Genomic DNA, 14,465 nt, shown 5'->3' on the forward strand with positions numbered 1-14,465 from the left:
AGTTTAACCTCAGTTTTTAATTCAAGAAAACATGAATACAATATGCCTACTTTTGATCTGGCTTGTCCAATGCAAATGTAGAGGGCCTTAAGTCTGTATCGAAGCAAAACGATAATCTACCATACTAGCACTAAAAGAAGCGCACTCTCACTCACTCAAGGTTTTAATGCAAACCGACAACAGGAGAGTTCAAACTGGGTTATAATTTGATGCATCGATTCACCAGTATGTAATCGAAGCTCTGGAAATTTAAGGACAGATGATCAATAATCGATGCATCGATTAATCGTTGCACCCCTAGTTTCTATTCACCATGCGATAACAGCCCCAACTAATCAGGTGTTCCAGGGGTTGATAGCTCGCTGACATCCACTTCAGAGCTCCTGGGTGTTCCAAGCGATTGGCTTGTTGGGATTGGAGGACACTCACTGACCTTTAGTTCCCCTGAGCTTTGTGGGGAAGCAGTCTCGCCATAACCCTGGTAGCACCAGAAACTTGAGGGAAGTAAATCTTGTTTGGCATTCAAGAACTGCTACTGTATGTGGTATATTTTTGAGGACAATTCTAGTCATCCATAACTTTAAAAGTTACTCATAAAATGTGTAAAAATTCTTAGATTCTTAAGTTTTAGTAAATTTGTTATTATTATTTTTATTATGGTTATGTAGAATTTGTTTTTATACCATAGTTGTAATGTGATGGCTGTAATTCCCTTTATTCTCCTTCTTTTTTGGTATTATTCAGGGAGAGTTCACCATCTACTCTTACTGGGAAGGTAAACCAACTGGAATTGATTCTCCGCCAGCTGCAATATGACTTGCGAAAGGTAATGCATCTTTTGTAGTTGATGTCTGAAGCTTAAATCTTTTTACGGTTAGTCATCCTTTAGGTGCAGATATGCATGTCTTGCTCTTGATAATTTAGCCTGTAGCCTTAGCCTAATATTGTAAAGCTGTAGCATAAAAATCCCATTTACCATCCCATTATGGTGAGAATATGGTTTCATCTGTCATACTGACTAGAAACATCAGAAATAATCAATCTAGGGGAAACACTAATCAAGACATAGATGTGATTTTTGTGTTCATTTAAGAGAAGTAAAAATGCCATGGCTAAAAAATGTATGTTTGCTAAATGTTAGGTGCCTGTGTAAATAGATCAAATAAACAGATGGATCTAAATTATCTATAGTCTATCTTATCTAAGTTAGCGTGGTCATGATAATTGAAATGATCTGATCAGTTATATATTCCATTCGATATTAAACTTGAAATTGTAAATATTTCCTCTATTATGAACTGTTTGCCCTCCCAAGAGGGTTCATTTAGAGATTGTTAGTAAAGCATTCTCAAGGCAGGTTAAGTAAGCACACAAGGCTCAAAATAGGCAAAGTCATCGCAGGTGCTAAGGGTTAAAGATTTTGAACTACTGATTTATCACTGTTTGGATGCAATTTTCAGTGGAAATGATTTACTGCGCATTTTATATGCTCATGGGAACTGCTTAACTAAGAAGGCATCAGAGCAAGGCAACATTGTGCATGTAGTTGATTGTGGTGATTTGGTGGCGCTGGCCTTTTTCACCATTAAGTCTTCCAGGTGTCAGCACTTTAAAATGCTTAATTTGTTATTATCCCACCAGGAAAAGGAAGACAAGGCTATCCTAAAGGTTGAAGTGCAGCACTTGAGACAAGACAACATGCGACTTCAGGAGGAGTCCCAGACTGCTGCCGCTCAGCTGAGGAAATTCACAGAGTGGTTTTTCTACACCATCGACAAGAAACCTTAAATTATACTAAAAGCCCTAACTGATTTAATATAAACATAGGGTTTAAATACAATTACTTAATAGTCGTAGTAGCTATAGTCTGTGTCTGACCGTGTTCAGCTGACAGTACCAGCAGTGATGGGGTAGTTGAAGAGAACTAATTCATATTATCTATTAAGTGGAGCTGTATGGGAATGTGTTTTAGTTTGTGCTCACTACAAAAAAAAAATGAATGTATCTCATGGTGTCATTTCAAACAATTCTAAAAACAACAAAAACGTTCTATTCTTACTTTGTTATAAACCATAAGGTAACGTAATCCACCATTCAGCGTTTTATCAGTCAAGCTATTACCCAACCCTATTGGCTTTTCAGTATTGTAAAATAGAAGCGCTAAGTAGTAACTTTGATGGTAAAGGAGCTATATTTTTTGTAAGTAGTTTTTATTTCCACGTCAGTGTCATAGCAATAAGAAGTTATAGTCAATAGTTACAAAACTGGGTTTAAAAGTTAGAACTAATGTGATCAAATACTCGTTGAAATGCCGTTGTGTTAGAAATTATTTATTTGCAGGAACGAATGGTGCCTGATATGAACCGTGTATGGATTGGTTTTCATTTTTTACACACATGCCTTGCTAACAGCTCACTAATTTACTCACCACCAACTCATTTTCTTTTTGTATAGTTTAATTGACGCTATAACAGTTCTAATACCTTGTACAAGAACTAGGGTGTGAGCCAACAAACCACTTTTACAATGCCAAATGTGTTCATCTTTGTACAGAAACTCTGAGGAAGTGTCTTGTATTTAACAACACTATTTAAGCTTATTTAACCTTAAAGTGTTTATTTTGTTAAGATTTGTTTTTTGTTTGTTTATCTGCACTATGAATAGGACAGCTTCCTGTAAGCTGGCATTTCTGTAGCTTGTCAGGGCTATACTGATGATTTCTAGAAACTCCAACATTTGGATGCTGCTAGTACACAGTTCGTTGGTTTGTATGCTTTTACTATGTCTTTCTTTGTAAACTGTTTCATTTAAGATGGGACATGAATTTGCTTTTTAAAATAAATGTAGGACATAAAAACACATACTGTTTTATGTGGTCATTTTACTTTTTCTATATCAATAACCACAGTTTTCGATAGTGGCAAGCAATGTAAACCTTAGCATTGAAACTTTATTGGGAAGCAATACATCTATTGTGACAAATAGAGGTTGGCCTAAACTTGTGTGCATATAAAACAGGAGAGACATGTGCAAACATGTTCACACACGACACAGTTCAGTTTAAATCAGGGCAGCATCTAGTTTATTATTCCACAGTTCCAAAAGCGGGTCAGAAAACAGGCAACGGTCAGGTACATGTAGCAGGTTATCCACACAAAACAGGGTCAGGTCGCAAATTGGGTAATCCGAACATTCTCTCTCTCAGCACAACACAATGCTGTCTTCTACTCCATACTTTGCCAACAAACTTGCCCTCACGTACCTCACATTAATGACCCTACCCCTTTTTGTGTTTATATATATATATATATATATATATATATATATATATATATATATATATATATATATATTATATAAAATTATGATTTCCATTACATGAGAGTAGATGTTGAACTTCATGCTGATTTGAACTCGGCTCTCGCCAAGATAAGCACCAACTAAGACATAGCTTTGCAGTAAACTAATGTGATCCATCTGCATCTCCATCCATTTGCGTTGTTTTCCATTTGATGATGTAGATATCCTTCTGTCTGGTGTTGATTGCTGAAGTGTAATGCTGGCTCCAGGGATCAGCTCATTTTGCCTCCCCAGCGCATCAGCACACACAACAGCTGCGATGCTGGCTCCGGAGATCAACCCAGCGCGATCTCCCCCAGCGCATCAGCATGACAGCCGTCTGGATTGAGCTAAGTAGGGTTCATCTCTGGGGTCTTCAAGTGGGCACCTTCCATCCTCTGTGTTTCGTTGACTAGCCCACAACACCTCAAGGAGGGCTCAACAGTGATTCTGGCTCTCCATCCTCTTACACTTCAGCAGTTAGTTGAGCATACTGAAGTTTCTTCCTCTCATACGCCTCATCCACAGCATTTTCCCAATGCATTGTTAACTCTACCAGATGAACAAGGTGTGCTGATCCAGATCACAAGACAGTGTCTGGTTGAAGGTTAGTGTTGGCAATCTCAGGTGGAAAAATAAGCCATTGACCAACATCTGCCAGCATCTTCCAGTCTCTAGCAGCTTCCAGTTTTCCTGGGCGAGGCTTGGTTTTAACACCTTTTCTTGGTGGTTGCTCTCCTGGACAGAGAAATATTGTCTTTTGTGTGTAATGCTTTGATGAAACCAGTGGCAACTTATTGGTCAGGTTACACTTGTCTTCCAATGCTAAGGCCAAACATCGCAGCACCTGGTCATGGTGCCAAGTAAACCGTCCTTGGCTAAGACCCACCTTGCATCCTGTCAAAATGTGCCTTAATGTTGCAGTTGATGAACACAAAGGACATGAGGGATCCTCACCCACCCAGAGGTTTAGGTTCTGTGGTGATGGAAGAACATCATAAACTGATCCTGATGAGGAAACTGATCCTGCTCTGTTCCATTGTCCATAGGTCTTGCCATCCGATCTTGCGTTGTTCCACACTTTCCCATCTCATTCATTCTCCCTGCTTGGCCTGGGAAATGGCCTTTACACACCTGATCCTCTCCTCCCGCTTTTGCACCTCATTGACTACCAGCTTCCACCGTTGAGCTGGAGTTGCCTTCTGCCATGTAGGAGGAGCTGAACTGAAACCAAAACCTCCTTTTCCATGCTGAACTTGCCCCATAATATCTCTGATTCGAAGGGCAGCCTTAGCATCTCCCACAGCTTTCTTTGCTGTCCATTTTCTTCCAGTTTTCAAGACAGGTGCTGCCTCCCTTACGCATTTATTGCGTAAATCTACTAATATCATTTCCAGTCGGACTTTGGTGCACTTAAACTCCTCAGTTAGAGCAGAGATTGGTAGCTGCAGTATTCCTTTACCATAAAGTCCCACTCTGCTGAGGCAGCGTGTAACTCCCAACCATTTCCTGACTTATGAACTAATTAAAGCTTCCAGCTTCTCAACTGTTTTCAAGGAAACTTATTACAGTCAGTGGCCACAGCAGTCTTGGCAGTAGACCAAACTGAAAGCACCAGAGTTTCAGTTTGCCTGGTAAAGCACTGTTGTATATGCTCTTCAACCCTTCCACTGCTTGTTATCTAACTTCACCCACACGAACTGTGTCCTTTTAGATCCCTGCCGTACTGTCTCCCTAGCTGTTTTTTTTAGATCCCTGTCGTACCGTTTTACTGGCTTCCCAGACACTGTTGGTATTGCCTCACCATTAATGTAGAACCTGTTATCTACTATTTTACCTTTAATTGTAGAGATGCTCCTTGATTTAGTGGGCTTGAATTGCATTCGTGCCCATTCAGTGTTATTGGTTAAGTTGCTCAATAACCGCTTAGTGCAAGCTACTGTTGTAGTCCTTGTTGTCATGTCATCCATGTATGCTTGAATTGGTGGTAGTCGCATTCCAGAAGCCAAGCGCTCTCATTCCACTACCCATTTAGATGCCCTAATAATTACTTTCATTGCCATGGTAAAAGCCAGTGGAGAAATGGAACATCCTGCCATTATTCCAACTTCTAGGCATTGCCATGTAATGCTTAATTCTGAAGTTGAAAAACTAAATTGCAAATCTCCAAAGTAGGCTTTCACTAAATGTGTTTGTTGTCGGTACGCTGAAAAAATCAAATGCTGCCCAAAAGAAGTTAATGTGGCACTGAACCATATGCATTAGCCAAATCCATGAATGTCACATGGAGCTCCTTCCTCTCCTTTTTTGCTGATTGAATTTGTTGCCAGGTTACGCTGATGTGTTCTAAGTATCCCGGGAAACCTGGAATGCCTGCTTTTTGTACTGTATGTGTCAATGAAGCAGTTCTTTAATAGGTATGTTGACAATCTCTATGCAATAATGCTGAAGAAAACGTTTAATAAGGAAAAAGGACGAAACTGGCTGATGCTTGTAGAATCCTTTTCTTTTGGTATAAAGACTCCACCTGCTCGGCGCCATGCTCTTGGTACAACCTGTTTTTCCCTTGCCACTTTCATCAATTTCCACAGGATTCGTAGAACTCCAGAAGCACTCTTGTACAGTCTGTATGGAACTCCATTAGGCCCTGGAGATGATGTCCCCAAATTTATCCAGCGTCTTTTCAAATGTTCCATTTAACCTTTCCAAAGTAAAATGGAAATCCGTTTTTACTGTATCCCACGCAGTTTTCTCACAAGCTCTTGGCCATTTAACTCCAGGCATGTGCCCTTTGAGGTTCTTTTCTCTCTTACGCTGGTTCGTCTGACCAAGTTCGCAAGGATCATTGGGTTCATCACTAGTTGCATCCACGCAAGTCCTCCTCACGTCTATGACAAGGGTGCTGATATCCTGTGAACTGTGGTTTGCTTCCTGTCACTGGATTTCATTCGACTGACTTGACTGACTTCGTAAGAAGTACTGATCAGTGCGAGTCCCTTGTCCCTTCTCCCTCAAGCATTTGTTTGGCCCTTGATGAATCTTCAAACTCCAGACCGTTGTTGCCTTGCACCAGCCGCAGACACAAACCTGGAGTTCCATGTCTTTGCTAACTGCAGATCTTGAACTAGTCTTTTGTGAAGTACTCTCCATTCTCAGATCCGTTTCCGTTCCTAAGTCGTTAACCGTGTTATCCAACGTTGAGTCATCTTCCAACCCCGCTCTCGCAGATTCTAGGGGTATTTTTCTCTTTAATTTCTTAGAAGCCTTGGGCGGGTGTCTCCAGCATCCTGTTTACCTTTGAAAACATAGAGCTGGATACTGCCGACCAGGGTAGCTAACCCTTGCCAGCCCCAATGGGGTCTCTTTCCTCCTGTCACCTGTCTCTCCAAGCTGTCACAAGGTCTTTCTCTTGTTGCCAGCTGCACTATTCGTAGCAGTAACTGGATGTATCCAGATCTTCGGGATTTCCATTACATGAGAGTAGATGTTGAACTTCATGCTGATTTGAACTCTGCTCTCACCAAGATAAGCACCAACTAAGACGTAGCTTTGAAGTAAACTAATGTGATCCATCTGCATCTTCATCCATTGGCGTTGTTTTCCATTTGATGATGCAGATACCCTTCTGTCTGGTGTTGATTGCTGAGGTGTAACGCTGGCTCCAGGGATCAGCACACATAATGGCTTTGATGCTAATTTTAGATTGATTGTTTTATACATTTTCTTGAAAAGTAGTTTGCTACCTTCGTACAGTTCTTTCATGCACTATTAGCTGCTCTGACAATTCTGCAACCTGTTGTAACTGTAATTGTCTTTGGATGTTCACTTTTTTCAAGCGTTTTAGATTAATTTGTTTTGCGGTACTTACTGATTATTGCTCTGATTATTGATTTTGGTATTCCATATTTCTTTGATACTGTTCAGTAGCCATAGTAGTTTGCAACAAGTGCATTTCTCAATTGTGAATCCAACTCCTTTGTCTTAACCATCACCTGCTGTGTTGCCAAAACATTTCTTGAGAGTAGGTGGTGTTTACTTAATGCTCATATTGGATTCTGCTTTTGCCAAGATAAAATAAGATTTTAATGGTGGTAACCAACCTAGACACAGCTTCACTGTAAAGTTGTGTTGGCTGAAGTGTAATGCTGGCACCAGGAATCAGCCTACTTGTGGCCTCCCTGCTGTATTGGCACACACAGTGGTGGCAGTACTGGCTCTAGGGATCAACCAAAAGTGGCGACTAGCCCAGCACACTTAAGGAAGGCTTGACAGTGATGCCGGTATCCCAACATCACTCCCCTCCATCCGCTAGCCTACCCAACCAATCCCAGCCCAGTTTACTAACCTAAGCAATCATTCCTTTTTATTGATGTTAACTTCTTCCATCACCTCTCTGTTGAGGTCCACAATTGGCCTCTTTCCTCCTCAACCTGAGCCAGTTGCCACATCCCTCTGCCTCCTCAGATAGAGCCTTCACTATACATTGCAATTCCTGTCCACTGAATCCAACATCTGAGAAGCGTGCTCATGAAGTGTGCGACAAATCCCTGACAACCCACCTCTACTGGATAAACCTGGACTGTTCACCCCTGCTGGGAATAATTCCCTCTTTTCCTGGCTCTTGACTTTATAATGCAGCTCGGTTACTGTGTAATGGCTTTCAATCAATAAATATAGTTTTTTTTTTTTTAAATTAGTTGTATTACATTTTTACAAACTTTTAATGTAAAAGTGCCAAAAATTTTGTCATGAACAAATATTTGAAATTGTTTAAGTGCTTTTTGTTTGTTTTATAAAGAATGCTTGTTAATCTACTAGAAATCGTGTCTTTTCGTCTTTGTCATTAATTAATTAGAGGCTAATGTTGACTAAATGCTTGTACTTGACATGTTTTCTTGAATGAACTTCTATTAACTGCAACTGTAAATATACAGTATATATGTTACGGTAAAAGTCTAAATATTGGCAAATTAAGATTTACTTATAAATGTGGACATTTACCAAGCCAAGGGGTAAATATCCGAAATAAACATGAAAACGTTTTACTTTGGACATCTACCAGTAAATCTCAAGAATAACCTGGCTAATGACCAAAATGTCTGGCTAATGACCGAATGTCTCGTTTTGCTGCAATAAGTAAGTAAATATATCTATTCACTGCATGTTTTAGTATTTTGTGTTATAACCAAAGCTTGATTTTCTGTTAAAAAAAAAGGTCATAAAATATTTAATTTGCATTTAAAAGAATGTTATTTTTCATCAAACTACTACTTAGTGGTTTAATGCACAAATGCTATATATTTTGCTTGACATCAGTGCTTTTTGTTAATGGAAAATGTGTATACGGAAGTACATATATTTTTCAACATTAATGATTATTATGTTAATTGGCAATTTATATTCAGGAGTAAATACCGTATTCAATGATATATCTACATTTACCAAAAAGGCAGATAAATGAATCCTGTTTTAAATACAATTATACGCAATTACTATTTTCAATTATTATTTTGAGATTCTGCTTTTATTAGGGAGCTCCCCTAAATCCCTTATTTAGAAAGACCCAGGATATTAATGCATGTTACAGAGTAGCTGTCTGCCTTGTCTGCCACTAATGTTCTCTGTTCAATAATAGACTATACATACAACACTGTACGAAAACTTTGGTAGGATCTACAATCTCTGAGCTAATGTTCTCTGTTCAATAATAGACTAGCGTTGATTGAGATTAATCATGGCGGATAAGGTTAGGGCAGATATGTGTTGGATTACTGTAGTACCATTGAGTGGGGTAACCATTTTCAGGCCTACATATGTTGTCAGACTATGCGAAATGCACAAGTTTAATCTACAAAAACAGTCAGAATTGCAATAGTCATAAATCATGTTACATTTTATGGGGCTCTCAAATGGCATGTGCTGTAAAAGCACTCCGCGTGGAGTGTAGGATGCACCCTATAGCCTGGAGATTGCTGGTTCAAGTCCAGGTTATGCCATCAATGATAGTGGCCAGGTTTCCAGAGGGCAGAGCACAATTGTCCAAGCACCACCTGGGTGGGGAGAGTTCAGGTCAGCAGGGTAATCCTCAGTTCACTGCACAACAGCAACTCCTGTGGCCATTAGTGCACCTCCAGGTCTGCTATAAAAGCCATTCAGATCTGTGTTGTCCTCCGGCACTATGGGTCTGGTGACTTCACTGTAGACCTGCAGTGCAAAAAAAAGACTGCTTGGCAGGATACATTTTGGAGGATGTGTGTGTGTCTACCGCCATTTCCCAAGTCGGCATGGGAGTTACAGTGGAGAATTGTGATAAAAAAATAATTGTGCATTCCAAATTGGAGAGAAAACCAGGGTAAAAAAGCATTGGTGACAACTCAATTTTGTCTAACTGGGAATAACCGATCAGCAGTGATCCTAGTTTTCCGCAAAAACAATAAAAATCTATGTTATACCGCAATTGAAATAAAAGGCTAAAGTTACAAGCTATAGACCTACATGTGGTGCGCATACCAGTGCAACCAACAGAAGACGGATGATGAATATCAAAGCTGATGCAGTCTGAAGCATTTTAAAACGTGTGATGTTACTCTGAAAAACAAACTGCATGCCAGTAGCATACTTACCTCAAACCTGCATGAAAAGTTTTTTTGGAGATTAGTAACAAAATAAAGATGTTGGACAAATGGAAAATACACACGTGGGTAATGCAAACATAAGTGATAAGTAACAAAAGATGACAAATGAGCAATTTGTAAATATCTTCACAACTGCCTCCCATGTTTTGTGCATTCTTTTCAAAAAATCAATGTGGTACCTGTCATTTAAACTAAAGCCTCACTAGATGGTGTTGGCTTTTACATTTATAAATACACTATCTGATCTAGCATATGCATATATCTATGGTAGGAAACAATAACCTTAACACAGACTTAAAAAAACAGTATTTGAGTATTTGCAATAGGAACCACTCAATGATTGCAACCGTGATAAAAACGTATGGGCACAGTGAAATAATACATCTGAAGCTACTTACTTATTATGTCTTGGTATATGGATCCTAGATGCTGCATACTGTAGGAAAAGATCAAATAATATCATGGCATGAACTCAACAATAGAACATTATTGTTCCTAAGCAGTGGCACCACCAGTCTTTGGTATTCAGTGATGCGGGTGTTGATGCACAGAAATATAATTTTTAAGAGGGTTTCTTTTATGTTTTTACATGGAATTACAGTACTGCTATTACTGTAAATATTGCATTAGGTGAGAAAAGTAACAATGCAACATGGATTTTTTCAGTTCTCATCATAAACTGATTTTCAGCCTCCCAGGGCTTTAGTGAGGTTAAAAGGGAGTTAAGAGCAGACACAGAGTATAATAACTATAAAGCTTAAATGACTAATACGGTACTATAAATAATTGAAAAGCAGGGATTAAATACAGAATCTCCAATTTTTCATCACAGTAGTGAAAACATCTGAGAGAAAATCCTGAATATTTAACTGTTTCAAAAAGATAATGTACATGGTGCTTATGACTGGTCAGAGTAGAAGTGAACAGTACTAATACTGAGAATAAACCACGGTAAAAACTCAGTATGGTATGACTGATGTCATGAATCAGGTTGATGTCTCTCCGAGGTGTTGTGAAATACAACAGGTGAAACAAGCTGTTGTCTCCCCCTCTGTCACATCACAGATGGTGCATTGCTATCCTTCTGACCCTCCTGAATATCACATTACCTCTTCTACCTCCCTTTCACTAGACCACAGCTTGAAGAGGACAAATGGTTCCCTGCTTATACCAATGAATCTTGTATTAATTTCTCTCAAACTGTCACAGGTGGTTCTGGCACGTCCCTTTTGTGCTATAAGTCATCAGATCCTTTTGCATGGAAGGCCTCGGTTGCAAGGATGTGTGGTTCTTTGATGGACCCAGATTCAGTTAAAATGTGTTTGTCCACTGACGAAGGGAATGAGAATGTAGATGGGAGCCCAGCTAACAAGATTGGATTTTTTTGCAGGTATTATTCTTTTAAAGACTGTCACCGCTACTGGAAGCAGAATGATCTTTAGGATACAAATTGAACATTTGTGAAACGGCAACAAATATTGTAATGACTGTAATGTGTTTTAAAGAATATAAAACCAGTAGAAAATATTATTAGCAGACATGTGTAAGGCCTGTTGTGGTTGTAAGCCAGGAGGAGAATAAGCTGACTTGTTAGATATGGATTGGATGCTATAAAATGAAATACATTGCTGGTAGTAATGTTGTAGGATCCTGTATTTTGTATCCTTTTGAATAAGTCTGTGCAAGATCTGAAAAAGAGAGCTCCTGGTATCAAAAGGTCAGGCCGACCTACTGAAAGTTCCAAACATCCCTTATCAGGCAAAAGCAGATTTTTTTAATTGGGCTCAGCGCCTCAAAACATGCTGATCCAACGAGAGCAGAATAGCAGAATGTATGGAGCACAATTAATAAGCAATCGAACTAGGTTTGATTATAGTAAGCAAAAACAAAAGTATTTAATAAATAAGAAACTTAATATAATAATTTTAAATATACAGTGAACTGATTGAAGGAAAATAATTAAGTTTGTAACCTCGTTCTTACCTCCTTGTAGTAAAAGCAGTGTTGGAGATGACTCATTGGTTTTGAACGAAGAAGCAGGGATTTTTTGCTGGTCAGCAATTTAAAAGCCAAGATCCTCTCTATAATGAGAGATCTTGTTAATATTAACGAACGAAATACCGTTCAGATAATAGAAGGTAGAAGTCTATATTAAAATAAATCTGTTTTTATATATCACAGAAATTGTTTGGAACCTGGCAGAAGAGATGGAGGCATAGAGCACAGGACGGTTTTACTGAATTAAGCTAAAGATTCGTTTAGAATAATGAGTATTAGAAAATGCTTACAGTAATGTTTCATCAGCACTAAAATTGGCAAAAGGAGAGGTTGTCTTAAAACCTGCTTTAACTGGATTTTGTATGAACAGACAAAAAGGTCAGACTTAGTTAAGTCACTGTAAAACTATTACATTCTAATATGTTAATAGTGGCTTGAATTTAGATGAAAATAACAGAAAATATATCTTATAAAGTCATTTAAAATTAAACTGTTGAAAGAACATATTAAAAGTTTATTATAACAAATGCCTGATATTGACAATGTTGTAGACAAATTGTGAACAGGAACTGTTAGGTTTGAATATCAGACAATAAAGTCTATTTAATACAATAGACTTACTGGAAGAAAAATAGCCTCGTCTTTACCTGCCTGCAGCAGAGCGGTGCGAGACCTGGAAAGTTCTTTTTGTCAGTCAAAGCGAGACTGACTTGTCGTCAGCAGTTCTGAATCCAAGGCCTTTCTATAATGAGCACAATTAACTCTTTTCATTATATTACAGAAATTAATGAAAACTTGGCAGCTGAGGCAGCAGTTAATTTAAATTAGAAAAGTTATCTACGGTATCGGTTCTTATCAGGCAGGTAGCGACTTTAATTGGGATGATGTTTGAGAGCTTACAGTGGCGTTTCATATTAATTAAAACACTAGCCTTGGCAAGTAAACAAGGTGTGTGAAAATCTGCTTGTGCAGGTGAATTTCAGAAATAGAGGTCAAGCTTGGTCCAAGAATGACACAGTTGAATAAGGCTATTATACTTAACATGTTCATTATAGCTTTTAAATGGAAATAACTGAACTGACCACTGTATGCTTAGTACTTTCATACAAGGGCTTATGATTTTGTTCAATACATTGGTAACATTTTTCAACCACTGGTTTTAGAAATCACCACAGAGGGTACTGTAAATACTTTACTTAGTACATTGAACATCTCCATACAAAATCACAGTTTCACTGGAGACAGAAATGATAGTTGCACATCCCAAGTAGTCATTTTTCAAATCACGTCACTTCAAAAATGTTTTAAAAGTGCAGTAAGCCTGACAAATAATGATCTGAGCAGGAACAAAAATAGTGATTGATAGAGAATATACATAATAGTGTAATAAATTCACAAATGAATATGCAAATGTTGATAAATGGAAGATTACACAAAACATTATATTTATAAAAATATGCTTTTCAGTTTCAATATCACAAGAGGTTAACCAGTCAAATAACTAAGACATATACAAATGAGTTTACTAAGGAACAAAAGTAAGAAGAATATAAAAATTAGAAATCATGGTACAAGAATTATAAGTATAGGTAGAAGCAGGAATAAAACATTTAACTCTTTGCAGTTCTATGTCGGACCAGGTCCGACATTACAATTTTCCCTTTCCAGTCATCAAAAAGATGTAAAGCACAGGTTTCATTTTTTCTCCAGAAAAAGCTGACGAAACCTTTCAATGGCCGAGTGAGACCGAAAAACAAAGGCCGTATCTGATAGCCCTATGCACCACAGAGATAACACAGACATAAACAATGGAGATAGTTGAATCTGCATGCAGCGCTCAAAGAATATCACAGACATTTACAGAGCTTTTTGAGATGTTATAGTAATAAAACTTTTAAACAGCGCGTGTAAAATAAACAATGTGAATAAACACGTGTGAAAATAACTGGGAAATAAAATGGACCGCTAAGGGTTAAACAAACATTTTCATAAGCAAACAGCGTTCCATATTGTAGCGAAATAGGTTAACGCAAGCAGGCACATCACACAGGGCGAGGCAATCCAAACACAGTCGGAGGGTAGGCGCGAAACCGGGACCTCTCGCACTAAAGCATAGCACCAATTCCGCTGTACAAAAGAGCCGGCTCCTTTGCAAGTAGCATATATTGGGCTTATGTCTTTGTGTGTGATTAAGTCACCTACCAGCCCTGTAGCTGCCTTCCCCCGTGCACGCTAAACTCTCCCCTGCCAGCCTCAACTCCGGCACGGACTTGTTCTCCAGGCTACAGTCTGACAAGTGCGTATCAGTGTACCTGCATCCCACTCCTCACACCATGATAGCGAAATAGGTTAACGCAGGCAGGGCATCACACATGGCGTGGCAACCCCCACACAGGCGGATGTCGGGCACAAACCTGGGACCTCTCACACTAAAGCATAGTGTCGATACTGCTGTACAAAAAAACTGGCTCCTTTGCAAGGAGCGTATATCGG

The 14,465-nt window shown here is 38.8% G+C and overlaps 1 protein-coding gene across 2 annotated transcripts in view; it reads left to right on the forward strand.

Moving 5' to 3' along the window:
- Positions 1-2,858, forward strand: part of LOC121316068 (signal-induced proliferation-associated 1-like protein 2) — a 150,329-nt gene extending 147,471 nt beyond the window's left edge. For both annotated transcript variants that reach the window (XM_041250802.1, XM_041250803.1), the window contains 2 exons: positions 745-826; positions 1,642-2,858. In XM_041250802.1, the coding sequence (XP_041106736.1) occupies positions 745-826; positions 1,642-1,788 (229 nt within the window). In that variant the 3' untranslated portion in view covers positions 1,789-2,858. The remainder of the gene's footprint in view (positions 1-744; positions 827-1,641) is intronic.
- The last annotated feature ends 11,607 nt before the right edge of the window (positions 2,859-14,465 follow it).

The sequence above is a fragment of the Polyodon spathula genome, chromosome 5 (assembly GCF_017654505.1).
Source record: "Polyodon spathula isolate WHYD16114869_AA chromosome 5, ASM1765450v1, whole genome shotgun sequence".
NCBI classification, from domain to species: Eukaryota; Metazoa; Chordata; class Actinopteri; order Acipenseriformes; family Polyodontidae; genus Polyodon; species Polyodon spathula.